Source organism: Sapajus apella, unplaced genomic scaffold, assembly GCF_009761245.1.
Source record: "Sapajus apella isolate SASKATOON/1434 unplaced genomic scaffold, GSC_monkey_1.0 scaffold37, whole genome shotgun sequence".
NCBI lineage: Eukaryota > Metazoa > Chordata > Mammalia > Primates > Cebidae > Sapajus > Sapajus apella.
The window spans coordinates 987004-1000683 of NW_022436977.1; the positions used below are offsets into that span (position 1 = coordinate 987004).

Consider the following 13680-nt stretch of genomic DNA (forward strand, 5'->3'; position numbering starts at 1 on the left):
CCTGGGCAGCAGAGTGAGACTCCATCTCAAAAATAAATAAATACATACATACATAAAGACAAACTTATGTAGGTGCTTTGTTTCTCTCATTTTGCAGATAAGAAAACTGAGAAGGAACAATTAAGAAACTTGGTCAAGATCACTCAGTAAATAAGTGCAAAGGTAGGATACAAAGCCAGGTAGTCTGGCTCCAGAGTTTACACTCTTCTAAAATTTAATAATTTTTTTTGGAGATGGAGTCTCACTCTGTCGCCCAGGCTAGAGTGCAGTAGTGTGATCACAGTTCACTACTACAGCCTTGACCTCCCAGGCTCAAGCCAGGACGCCTGGCTAGAGTTTACGCTCTTAGCCACTAAATTACACATAAGAGTTTATGTGAAATTCAAGTTTAGAAGGCTGGTGTTTTAAAGGAGACACCTATCTTGAAAGGAAAATTCACAAAGCTTCTCAAACTTTAACATACATAGCAATTATCTAGAGAGACTTCTGGAAGTATAGATTTCTGGGCCCTTATCCCAAAAACTTATTTAGCAGATCTGGGACAGGGTCCAAGAATCTGCATTTTTGATACTCTGGTGATGTGATGTACATGGTTTTATGGAACACACTTTTAGGAACTCTGCTCTAGATGGCAAACTGTAAGCTCCTCAAAAAGCAGAGACCACCTCTGCTTTTATTGACCAGTGTATACCCAATACCAAGTAGAAAACCTAGTATCTAAAGTGCACTCAATTAGTGTACCGAGTGAATGAAAAGTGATAACAATATCCAACAGTACATCATCGCTGCAAAATATTTAATAATATCCATGATACATTTGAAGGTCTGCCTATTAGTGATGTGTCCAAGAAAGAAGCACTAGAAAAGTGTTTTCTTCTTACCTGCAATTGCCAAGTAAAGAAAGAAATATTCCTCAATTATCACAATGAAATTTGGCTGAATGAAATATTCCACAACACACACACATATACCATAAGTAGTCAAGCTCAAAGTAGCAGTTTTAAAGTAACTTTTCTTCTTTATAAGTAACAGGATAGGTTCAGTGCCAGCTAATGGTTAATCTGTGCAGACATCATTCATTACCTTACCTAAAACCCCAAACTCAAAGAACCTTTGTTTATTGAGTGTCTACAATGCTAATGTCACTGTGAAAAACAAGTGAGAGCAGTTTTGGGATGAAAGCAATTTTGGAGTATGTAAGCATTTTCATCTAGTGTTTTAAGGTAGTCTTTAAACTGGAAAAATGGCCAGGTGTGGTGGCGCACACTTGTAGTCCCAGCTACTCATGAGCTCAAGACAGAAGTGCATAAGCCCAGGAGTTCAAGGTCAGCAGAGGCAACATAGCGAAACCATGTCTTAAAAATAAGCAATTAGGGCTGGGCGCAGTGGCTCACACCTGTAATCGCAGCACTCTGGGAGGCTGAGGTGGGTGGATCACGAGGTCAGGAGTTGGAGACCAGCCTGACCAACATGGTGAAACCCCATCTCTACTAAAAATATGAAAATTAGCCAAGTGTGGTGGCGCGTGCCTGTAATTCCAGCTACTCTGGATGTTGAGGCAGGAGAATCGCTTGAACCCAGGAGGTAGAGTTGAGATCATGCCACTGCACTCCAGCCTGGGCAACAGAGCAAAAAATAATAATAATAAATAAATAAGCAAATAGGCTGGGCACAGTGGTTCATGCCTATAATCTCAGCACTTTGGGAGGCCAAGGCAGGTGGATCACTTATAGTCAGGAGTTTGAGACCAGCCTGGCCAACATGGTGAAACCCCATCTCTACTAAAATTACAAAAAAATTAGCCAGGCATGGTGGTGCGTGCTTGTAATCCCAGCTATTCAGGAGGCTAAGGCAGGAGAATCGCTTGAACTCGGGAGGCAGAGGTTGCAATGAGCCAAGATTGTGCCACTGCACTCCAGCCTGGGTGATAGAGTGAGTCTCCATCTCAAAAAAAGTAACAGTAATACTAAACAAATAATAAAGTGGGAAAGTTGAGAATCCTTCCTGACAGTTAAACATGTGTAAACAATCCGAGAGTAACAACATGCCATAAGAATTTGGTATCTAGAAATGTGGCTTTGCCAGTGACTACCTGTGAGATGCTGGGCAAGTCACAGCACCTCTCACTGGTCTTAGTTTCTTCAATAAAATGAGGAAACTGGACAAGATAATCTTTCTCTGGGATGACTTTGAATTACAACACATAGAAGGAAAACATAATTTCTGAATGAAAAAATAAATTAAGCTTGTAGTTACAGACCACAACTCTGTCCCACATAAATATCAACTTCTTTTTAATTTTTTCCATGAAGGAAAATGCTTGAGGGCATTTGGTTTCAGGAAGCAAAGCTGAATGCTATGCCATCAAGAGCTGAGAAATCACAGCTAGTGGAAGAAGGTGCTAAGAGAGAAGCCTTGGATCAGAAGGAATAAAAGAGACCTGACCTTGATTGGGCAATGAGGGACTCCAATACAAGAGAGCGGAGCTAGAAAGCACAAATTAGGGCAGGAATACAAAACCAACAAAAAACAAGATGCTCTTAAGAACACAGGATATGATAGCATGCATGATCAGAAGTTGAAAGAGCAAAGTACATTTTATGGTTTTCTTTGTATCCTAAACTAATGGGGGAAGTGGTAAATACATGCAGCATTCTGAAAGTAGCAGAAGCTGACACTCAAACATGGGAAAAGCAAAGTGCAGTGTTCCTACCTTGCAAGATCAAAAGCAGCAGCTAAAGAGATGTGAGGGGGAGCTTTTAGTTGCAAACTTCAAGATCCTTTCTTTAACTACTAGAGCCTACTTGGCTATTTTATATGACTTGGGGGAAAAGAAGGAGTCTTACCTTAAACTCCTGATCACAAGCCCTGACAAAGTTAGCACAGATAGATCGTTGCCATCTGTGGTTTGTAAATTCCTTTTTTCTTGCCTGTCAGAGTGGCGACATAAGCACTAAGCTCAGGACACTCAGGCGCCTGCCCTCCTCCCTACCTCCCTTTCCATCCCTAACTTAACAACCCATCAATCAAACCAAAGGCAAGGGGAACAGGCAGGAGCCAGAAGGCTCTGTCTTGTTTATTCCTCAACATTCCCTCCCCCATCTCTTCAGCTGGCAGGAAGTATGAGGCAGAAGTGTTCAATAACAATTCAGAGCAGCAGCAGTTGCTAAGAGCCATCTCTGGTCTCTCCTAGAACTGGGAAACAGCACAGTGAGCCCTGTCAGAGGAAGGTATGGTTGAGCAAAACGGAGATCCCAGGAAGGAAAATCCACATCTTGTCTGACAGAAAATTTCCTCAGCCATAGTCTAAGATATCCACCTTCACAAGAGAGAAGAACGTGAGATAGAGAATTTCTCTCCTTTTCTTTTTTTTTTTTTTTTTTTTTTTTTGAGATAAGGTCTGGCTCTATTGCCCAGGCTAGAGTGCAGTGGTGTCATCTCAACTCACTGCAACCACTACCTCCCAAGCTCAAGCTATCCTCCCACCTCAGCCTCCCCACCCATGCCCGGCTAATTTTGTAGTTTTTGTAGAGTTTCCTAGGCTGGTCTCAAACTGCTGAGCTTAAACAATCCGCTGGCCTTGGCCTCCCAAAGTGCTAGGATTACAGGCATGAGTCAGCAGGACAGGCCAGTAATTTCAATATTCAAATCTTCCCCTAGCTAGTAGTCAACATTGCTACTCTGCACAACAGACCTCAGTCAAGAAACTTCCCAAATTTTATGAGTTCTTCCTCTTCATGACAGCTCCCAGGTTAGAGGATGCATTCCTAGATTATACAAAAATATATGTTTTGCTGTTTTGGTTCTGTTGGTTGTCCCTACATAGAAACATCTCAAACCACAGGCAAGCCAATTTCTCAGAGCGAAAATTTTAAAGACATTTTCAAAGACTTTGCTTATAAATTATAGAACTAATCAACAAATACTCACTAAGCACCTATTTATGCCCAAAACCGAGAGATTCTTGTTTTTCAAAAGCTGTTCCATTCACTGCACGGTTCCTAACTTTCTTTCCTTTAGCTTGCCTCTCCTGCTTCTCACAGTCCAGAAATGTTCTCTCCCTGAACAGCATGTTTTAATCTCCTAGGAACTTCCAAACATTTATTCAATTATTTATTTCAAAAGCCAAAGGTAATATGAAAAGGTACCCCCAGAACCAGACTGTCCAAAAGGGTTGAGGGAATAGGGGAAGGAATTGAGAAAGCAGGTTCTTGCTTATGTTAAAATGAAACTGTATAGCAAATTGTCTCCTTCTAAAAGTACTTGCCAGCAATTTTATCTATTTTTCAAAAACTGAAGCACAGTCTCTTTCCCTTTTCTTTTTCATCCTACTGTCCCATTCTCACAGTCTCCCTGGGAGGCAAAGCTTATATAGCAAAGCAACATTATTAAGGGACAAAACTCCCTGGCACCAAGACGTATTCTTAGCTGAAGAGACTGCATCTTTCATCCCAATTATAATCTGATGGGTAGCTACTCAACCAGTCACTGCACCTGTATGTGAGAAAATGGGATCCATTTGCTTCTCTGTTGGAGACAATCATAGACATTTACCCTTAAATCCAATATAAAGCTAAGCAATATTAATTCTTTCATCCACAAACTACCAGTGGGCTTAGAAGGTTGCAGCATGAGACCAGTACTCTAAAATTTAGACAGGAGAATGAAGGTCATCCTCAGAAGTACTTTTCAGCACAGGAAGAATAATTATTATGAATATGGATATATGGCAAGAGTTTCTTGAAGCCAGATGTAGGGAACAGTTTAATGGGCCTGGAACAGAAGCAACAACTGCTAGTACTCCTAAGCCTCTTTAAAACAGTATTATCCATCTGTACCCGAGAGAAAATAGCAAATCACAGCCAGCACAGGATGAGCCAAGCCAGTAACCAGCTGGAACTTGACTCTGCTGAAGTGGACTATAGCATCTGCCACCTAAACACAGGCAGCCTCTCTGGCAGCTGCCACTGGTAAAAGGGAATGAGACATTGTATTATTAGTGGAAGAAATTCACTCACAGCCCTATTACTGGAGAAGCCCAGATGTTGCTAAGAGCTACAGATGTGCCAGAGGCAAAGACCAAAATACCAACAGCAAGGAAAGCATGAGCTACCACTGGAATTCAGGCACTAAGAGGGCACTACCACCCAAACATACACATCCGGCCTTTATTTATTAACACTTACATATGGAAATAGGTATTCCCTGCTACAGCTGATGTAATTACAGAGAAATCAATTTATACTGCATCTGCTGGGATCAGCTGAAAGCACAGGGTAAGCAGAGCACAGGGCAGAAAATCAAGAGCCAATGAACAGCTCATCATAAGGCCACTGCTTTGCAGGAAATTATAGGCTGAAGTTTAAAGCAGCCTGAGCTGACCCTAGCCTCACACCTATTCTCCTCCAGCCCTGCAAGTTCCATTTCCTGAAGCATGAACTAAGATCATCTTCCCAGAGAAGGGACTCAGTTCTAAGCCCTCCTGGGGCTGCAGGCACCTGTCCTTCCAAGTCAAGCAGAAGGCAAGGTATCATTACACTGTTGGCAGCTATTAAATCACCAGGAGACTTTGATTCCTAATAGTTGTAGGAGTTCCCTGGCACAAAGCTACACCTTTAGTGGCCAAAGAATCTCTTTCTAGGCCAAACTTTCATAGCCACAACAATAACTCATAAGGTCTAAGTACCTCATAGTAAAATGAGTACCTCCTGCCCCAAAAATGTGCCCCTTTGCTCTTTGGTAGCCAGCAATGTAACGCTTGGTAGACATGCCATGAAATTTAACCCTCTGTATTATCAGAGACTGAGCAGCACCATTTATCCCATCGAGAACCATACTCAATCTATATTATGACCAAAGGCATATTGTTTATCAACTATTATGAGTCTGATGATGAAAACCCCATCAAGCTGGGAACCAAATAAAGGTTTGATGCCAATCTCTACCAACAAGTGTCTGAGTTGGGCAAGGACAAGGTGGGAAGGTCCCAACTAAGACTACAGAGAATTCATTCTACAAAGTTGCTGCCCCCAATAACAGATATCCTGTTCCAAAATGCCAGGCCTGCTGTAAATGAATCTGCAGGGAATCCTCTGATTTGGAACAAAACCACATTATCATTACCAGCTGCTCTGACCTTGTAATTGGTCATTACCCACAAACTAATGAGCCTCCCACAGAATACACATAGTATTTGGCAGTTAGTCCAGGGCAGTTCTGACTGGCAGTCAGATCTGGCCACCTCTTACCTTTTCAGACTTGACTTTCTTTAGCGGGCGACACTCATTCTCCCCTTCCTCTGGCTCCGGTTTAGTTCCCAAAGGATTGAGCGCTGCCCCAGGCTCAATAGCTATACTCCCAAGTGGCTCCACAGCTCCTGTATCCACCCCTGCACTTCCATCATACTGACCACCCCGTCCTCCCAAGGGAACTGGCTGGAGGACCCCAGGATCCTTTTCTGAACAAGTCCCCACTCCTTCGCTTCTCTCCTTCTTGCTCTTAGATGAGCTGTTCTCCTTCTCCTTTTTGGAACTGGCTACACTGCGGGATGCCTTAGCCGCCTTCTCTGAGCCCTTGGGAGCAATAGCAGCAACCAGGCCTCCAGCGTTGGCACCATCTCCTGAGCGCCCCTGCACCTCTTTCTTGCTAGCTGCCCCCTCACTTGGAGTGAACAGGGAAGTCCCTGGAGTAGGTTTGCTAGTGTCTTTGCCACTCTTATTCCTTTTGGATTTTGATTTGCCTTCCTTCCCTTGAGGGCCTGGCACTGGGGTCACAAACTTGATGTTGTCTGGTAGTGTGGCCACAGCATTGGGAGCCGGTATTCCCACCTCCTTTGAGCCTGACATTTCCAGTTTCTGCTGGTCCTTTTCCAGATCGGCGTCCAGGTCAATGATGAGATTCCCTACTCCAATGTCCCATTCATCCCCACTGTCGTATGTCTCAACGGGGTTTGCATCCACTCCTTTCCCTCCGGAGGCTCCACTGCTCAAGGACATCTTAGAGTCAACGTCCCACCTCAAGATTCAAGGCTCTTCCTCGCCCCCAGCTTTCCTATTTTCAGCTTCAGCTATGTTCTCAAACCTGCCACATTGGTCAGTACATGCCCAGTGGACAACATCATTGCTGGAAAAAGAAAATTTAAAAAGCTGTTAAAAGAAACAATACAGGCAAGAGACAGCCTGAAATAAACTCCCACACAAAAACAGACCCTTCCTATGGGACTATCATATCACAACAGACACAACAAACAGGTTCAATTGTATTTCTAACCAAGTTACATTGGATCTAAGGAAAAATCAATTCCCACTCCATCTCCCTAGGGGAAAGTACAATATTTCGAACTGCCCAAAGATTCTCTGGTAAGTCTTAACTAGGAGTCCTCTAGAGTTGATTTTCCATTCCTAAGAGACCTATTTCTACTATCACTGTCAGCTGGCAATCCTCCCTCAATCAATACAGGCCCTGGCACATCACAGTCAAGCTCTAGCACAGCTTTACTCATACCCCCATTTCTCCTTGCTTTTTCTTACACCATCAAAGGCTCAGAACACGGTCTAGCAAAAGCTTTAAAAACCCTCTAACTGAGTCTGCCTCTACTAAAAATAGAATAGATTCCTCCTACTATTGGGAAGAAAAGTCTTATTGTTGCTAAGAATAAAAGGGAAAAATAAGCAGAACTGGGGAAAAAGCAACTTCAGGACAGGGGGCTAAGACTTCAACTAGACGAGACAATCTCAGAGGGGACTCAACCAATCAGCTTAAGTTCAGAGAAGTTATATCAGCTATATCAAACTCTAGGTTTCAAATTACATCTCAGTAGCAGAATTCAAAGTGGCCTTTCCCACTTCCCACTAAAATACTTATGAAGACACACAAAAAAAGAAAAATGTTTATGAAAAACTGGACACTACTAAAAATCCTAACACCAGGATATGGGATAACTCTTCCCTTTCTCATATAATACTGATGGCACTGTACTGACAAACACCAGGCCTCACACCACAGGGAACAGAGACTGGATACAAAAGGGGGTGGTGGTGATAGGGTATTAAAAAGGCAATACGGCCATGCACAGTGGTTCACACCTGTAATCCCAGCACTTTGGGAGACAGAGGCAGGCAGATCACCTGAGGTCAGGAGTTCAAGATCAGCCTGGCCAACTTGGCGAAAGCCTGTCTCTACTAAAAATACAAAAATTAAACAGACATAAGTGTCAGGCACCTGTAATCCCAGCTACTCGGGAGGCTGAGGCAGGAGAATCACTTGAACCAGTAGGCGGAGGTTGCAGTGAGCCGAGATACCACCACTGCACTCCAGCCTGGGTGACAGAGACTCGTCTCCAAAAAACAAAACAAAAAAAGAGGCAATCTATCTATTATCTCCTGACTAACAAGACTTGAGGAGTGTACCATCTAGAAAACCTGGCAGTCAACATATACCATCCAGTATTATTTTTATGATGAAGCCAGAGTTCCATTCTTACTTATTCCTCTGTCCACCATCTTTCTGTGCCCATTTAAAAATATATATATATTTTTTTTTAGTTAGAGTCTCGTTCTGTCACCCAGGCTGGAGTGCAGTGGTGTGATCTTGGCTCACTGCAACCTCTGCCACTCGGGTTCAAGCAATTCTGCCAACTCAGCTTCCCAAGAAGCTAGGATTACAGACGCATGCCACCACGGTGGGCTAACTTTTCTATTTGTAGTAGAGACAGGGTTTCACCATGTTGGCCAGGCTGGTCTCAACCTCCTGACCTCAAGTGATCTGCCTGCCTTGCCCTCCCAAAGTGCTGAGATTACAGGTGTGAGACACCATATCTGGCCAAAAAGTAATTTTTATAAGATAATTGAGTAGAAATAACAAGCCAGTGGTGTCACAGTGAATTCTGCAAAGTGGATCTCTAACTTTGTAGAGATCTGTAAATGCTACAGATGGATAGAGACAGGACAAACTGGACTTTTTTACCTACTCCCTCAGAGCAATGTCAAAGAATAAGGGTGTAGGGGCAAGAAAAGATGTCACAGTAGGACAGCAAAGGAGAGGAGCCAGGTAAATGCCTGCTAGCAACTGGAATTTAAGAAGGAGAGGTGTGCACATTTATCTGCCATTTAGCTGTAGATTTGGAAAGAAAATACATCCATTACCCAAATGGAGAACTTAGTGTTAACAGCAACCAACCACTATTTATTAGCAAATGTCAAGTCTACACAGATATTTCATACGATATGAGCAAAAAGTGGGGATGAGGGGATATAACGTAGAAGCCATAAAAAAATCTACCCACAAGGTAAAGGAAACATAATCTCTTAACCCTGTTTCTATAAAAAATACAATTAGCTGGGTGAGATAGTAATGCCTGTAGTCCCAGATACTCAGGGAGCTAAGAGGTGGGAGAATGGCTTGAGTCTGGAGTCGAGACTGCAGTGACCTGAGATTGTGCCATTTCACTCAAGCCTGGGTGACAGAGTGAGACCCTGTCTCAAAAAAAGAAAAAAGATACTCTGAAAATGATCTAGAATTCTGAAGAAATTAGTAAGGTGTTTGGAATTCTCAACATTACACAAGAAGACTTGGCTTCCATGAAATAGCATAGTACATACCTGCTCATTCACTAAAAAATATTTTATTTGTTGCCTACTATGTGCTAGGTACTATGCACTAAACTAGGTACTGAAAATACAGCAGCAAATAAAAGACAGTGAATAAGGCAATGGAACATGGTACTGAAAATAATCTTTCTATTATGAGGGGCAAAGGGCATCTCTAGGAAAGGAGATGCCAACTGAATTTCCATGATACAGAATTATTAAAGCACAGTTCTTCCCCAAATCATAATCTTTTAGTTTTGCAATCTTTGCAGCTGTGGCAAACAACCCAACATTAAAATAACCCCACCTTGCTTTATCCTTAGAAAAACAACAGAACTCTAGAAAATAGAATGGTAATGGAAGAGAGGCTCTGGAGGAGTAAGGAAAGCATATAAAACAGAAAAATGTTAGTGCTTCTGAGAGCTTCTGACAGTTCTCAGTGTACTGTACTGGCTGCCCTGCTGTAGGATGCATGATAAAGTACGACAGTAAGGAAGAGAGCATTAACAAGATAACAGAGGCCAGGTGCAGTGGCTCACGCCTGTAATCCCAGCACTTTGGGAGGCTGAGGCAGGTGGATCACTTAAGGTCAGGAGTTCCAGACCAGCACGGCAAACATGGTTAAAACCTCGTCTCTACTAGTAATACAAAACTTAGCTGGGTGTGGTGGCTCATGCCTGTAATCCCAGCTACTCAGGAGACTGAGGCATGAGAATCATTTGAACCTGGGAGGCAGAAGCTACAGTAAGCCAAGATGGCGCCACTGCATTCCAGCCTGGGAAACAGAATGAAACTGTGTCTCAAAAAAAAAAAAAAAAAAAAAAAGAAAAAAGGTTAAAATGAAAACGTATAACTTAGTTGAAAGGACAAAAGGATATAACATTTAAAAAAAAGGTACAAGGGAACAAAAAATGCAGTATCAATTAAAATTCATTTAAAAAGTCCAGGCACGGTGGCTCAGGCCTATAATCCCAGCACTTTAGGAGATCCAGGTGGACGGATCACTTGAGGTCAGGAGTTTCAGATCAGCCTAGCCAACATGGCAAAACCCCTTCTCTACTAAAAATACAAAAATTAGCCAGGTACGGTGGTGCATCCTATGATTTCAGCTACTTGCGAGGCTGAGGCAGGAGAATTGCTTGAACCTGGGACACAAGAGGTTTCAGTGAGCTACGATCCTGCCACTGCACTCCAGACTTGGCAACAGAGCAAAACACCATCTCAAAAAACCAACCAACAAACAAAAAAACTACCTGAAATACTAAAATCAGTTCAATGTAGCATAAATTTAAATAATTCCTATAAATACAAATACCAACTGCATTTTGTAATATGAATAGTAAAATTCAACGCAGATATTAAAAATTATCCCTGAATAACATGTGAGGCAAAACCATTCCTTTAATAATGTACCTCAAAAAGTTATAAAAATGTACCTCAAAAAGCCTTAACAACAATAAGGAAAGGTGAACTTTAAGTTATAAAGCTGACATTTTTTTTTCAAATTCTTCTTATTCCAATTCCATATGCCATGGCAAACTGTTTTTTGTTTTTTTATTTTCTAGTAAGCAAGTAATATTGCCATCACATTTTTCAAAAATTGTACTTTTTCTGAAACGGTGGCTGGAGGCGAAAAGAACATCTGATGATATGTGCTCATTTCCAGATTCCACATCTTAAGCATGATATTAATAAACTGAAAGGATGTACTACAGAGCACAGTATGACACAAGACTGGGAAGCCATTTCATAACGGCTTTGGTAAGAGGAAAGGCCTTAGAAACTGGGATTCTTTATTCTGAAAAGGAGAACAATGAAGGAAGACAGGCTGTTAGCTTCAAATATATGATGGTGCCAGGTACAGTGGCTCACGCCTGTAATCACAGTACTTTGGGAAATGAGATGGGTGGATCAACTGAGGTCAGGAGTTTAAGACCAGCCTGCCAACAGGGTAAAATCCCATCTCTACTAAAAATACAAAGAATTAGCCAGGTGTTGTGGCAGGCGGCTGTAATCCCAGCTACTTGGGAGGCTGAGGCAGGAGAATGGCTTGAACCTGGGAGGCAGTGAGCTGAGATCGCGCCATTAGACTCCAGCCTGGGAGACAGAGCCAAGACTCTGTCTCAGAAAGAAAATGAATGAATGAATGAATGAATGAATGATGTCTGCAGTGTGGAGGAGAGAAAGGAACTTTGTGATTCTGAGGGTAGAAATAGAATCAGTGAGTAGGAGTTACAGAAAGACAGATGTTTAACTCAGGAAAAAATTTAATATCCTGAGATTTCCAACAATGACCCACAATGTTTAATATCTATTTTACTCAAAGTATTTAAGCAGAAAAAGCATAATCCCCTGTCAAGCAAATACATAAAAGATTCCCCTATGTGTGGTAGGGTTAGTCTAGACATGACTCTAAGGCCTTTTTCAAATATATAATTCTATTAATATCCCTATCAAAAAGTGCTTTCCCTACTAGAAAACTACCCAAAATGTCTGAGTGACCAGGATGCAAAGAAAACATATCCCAAGGACTCATCTTTAGTGGTCCTGATGTTCTTTTAGAAAGTCCCTGTATTCCTATTTTTGAGAGTGAAGAGTTTTCATAAGCTCTACTTTTCAACCAGGTAACTTTTGAGAAATCTAGGTTTCCAAACCCAGGAAACTTCACAGTAACTTTGGTAGTACATTTCCAAAGACACACTGTAAAACTGCCAAGTATTCTTCAATCAGCCTGGCTGCAGCAGCCAAACCACTTCCCATCTGCTCCCTACAGCAACCCTGGCTTTATACAGCTAATAATCAACTCTTTGACAGGTCATTGCACAGATGTTTAACCCCAGGAGGTAGGGTAACCAATATGATAGCGGGAAATGAAAAGCACTGACCTCTTGCTTTCATGGCAGACAAAGCGCAGAATCAGGAGAACCAGTATCTTACAGAGACCACAAGGCATTTAACAACTTACACAAGCTTCTGTCATTATTTTCCTCTCTTTTCTTTCCTTCTGCCTAATTGTACTCCACTTCCTTCTTTAGGACTGCAACTCACCAGCCTCTGAAATCACTTGTCCACCATGAGTTGTCAGTACTATCTGTTTTGTTCCTACACTTGATCATTAAGAAACTCCTCTCTGCATGGATATGTTTAAGGAACCAAGACAGGTCATGACAGCCACTTTCCATACCCTGTATTTACCCAAAGCATTCCTGCTGAAAAAACACATAACAACATCCATCTCTCTGACTCCCAGCCCACAGGCTTATACATTTGTAAATCACACATTTCAGGTCATTAATTGCTCTTTTAAGGACATATGTCATAGACCATACCACTCTGCTACCTCAGGAATGAAAAAGGCCTCTCCTTCAAAAAGGATAAGAAGAAAAAAGTTTTCATGTGAGGTTTCTGTCCCAGCTCAGAGGGCAAAAATAGCAGCTGGACCCTACTCATGTCCAAACATAACAAGAAACACTACATTTCTCTTTCACCTCAAAGAGATCTCTGTATCCATCCAAGAAGGCTTCAAAGACCCAATTCCTTTAACTGGTAACTACCCACAGATAATCCAGTCTAAGCAGTAACTTGCCTAATACTGTTCTACTGTAAATTTATTTGTCCTCCCCTTTTCTTATGGATTTTGGATCAATCCTCTTATAGGCTTTGGTCTGAGCATGTGACAGTTGTGTATGAATTATAATCTGCTTGGGACCACACAGGTCACACACAAAATATGGATAATAAGGCTGTCTAGCTAGGTACTCCCCTCCAAAAGCTGCATGCCAAAGAAAAAAAATGCTATACTCAATTCAAGGAGGGTAGCATGGGTGTAGTAAACAGAACATTGAACTTTGAGTCAGGAGATACAATTTCTGGACTCAAATTTCCATTGACACTAGCCAAGCTGCTTCGTTACGTATTTTCTCTATTTTCTCATTATTAGACGGAGGAAGAGTCTATCACATTCTAAGCATATCATGAGGACATAAATTTGAAAAATGTAAGACAAGCCAAAGCTGGGTACAACAACTCACAACTGTAATCACAGCACTTTGGGAGGCCAAGGTGAGAGGATCACTTGAGCCCAGGAGTTCTA

General features: G+C 42.0%; 1 protein-coding gene across 6 annotated transcripts in view; it reads right to left on the bottom strand.

The window, feature by feature from the left end:
* ZNF609 (zinc finger protein 609) overlaps positions 1-13680 on the bottom strand; it is a 242444-nt gene that overhangs the window by 198515 nt on the left and 30249 nt on the right. For all 6 annotated transcript variants that reach the window (XR_004274809.1, XR_004274808.1, XM_032297180.1 and 3 more), the window contains exon 2: positions 6249-7122. Coding sequence is in view for 4 of the 6 variants with exons in the window: in XM_032297180.1 (XP_032153071.1) it covers positions 6249-6995 (747 nt within the window). In the remaining 2 variants the exon portion in view is untranslated. The remainder of the gene's footprint in view (positions 1-6248; positions 7123-13680) is intronic.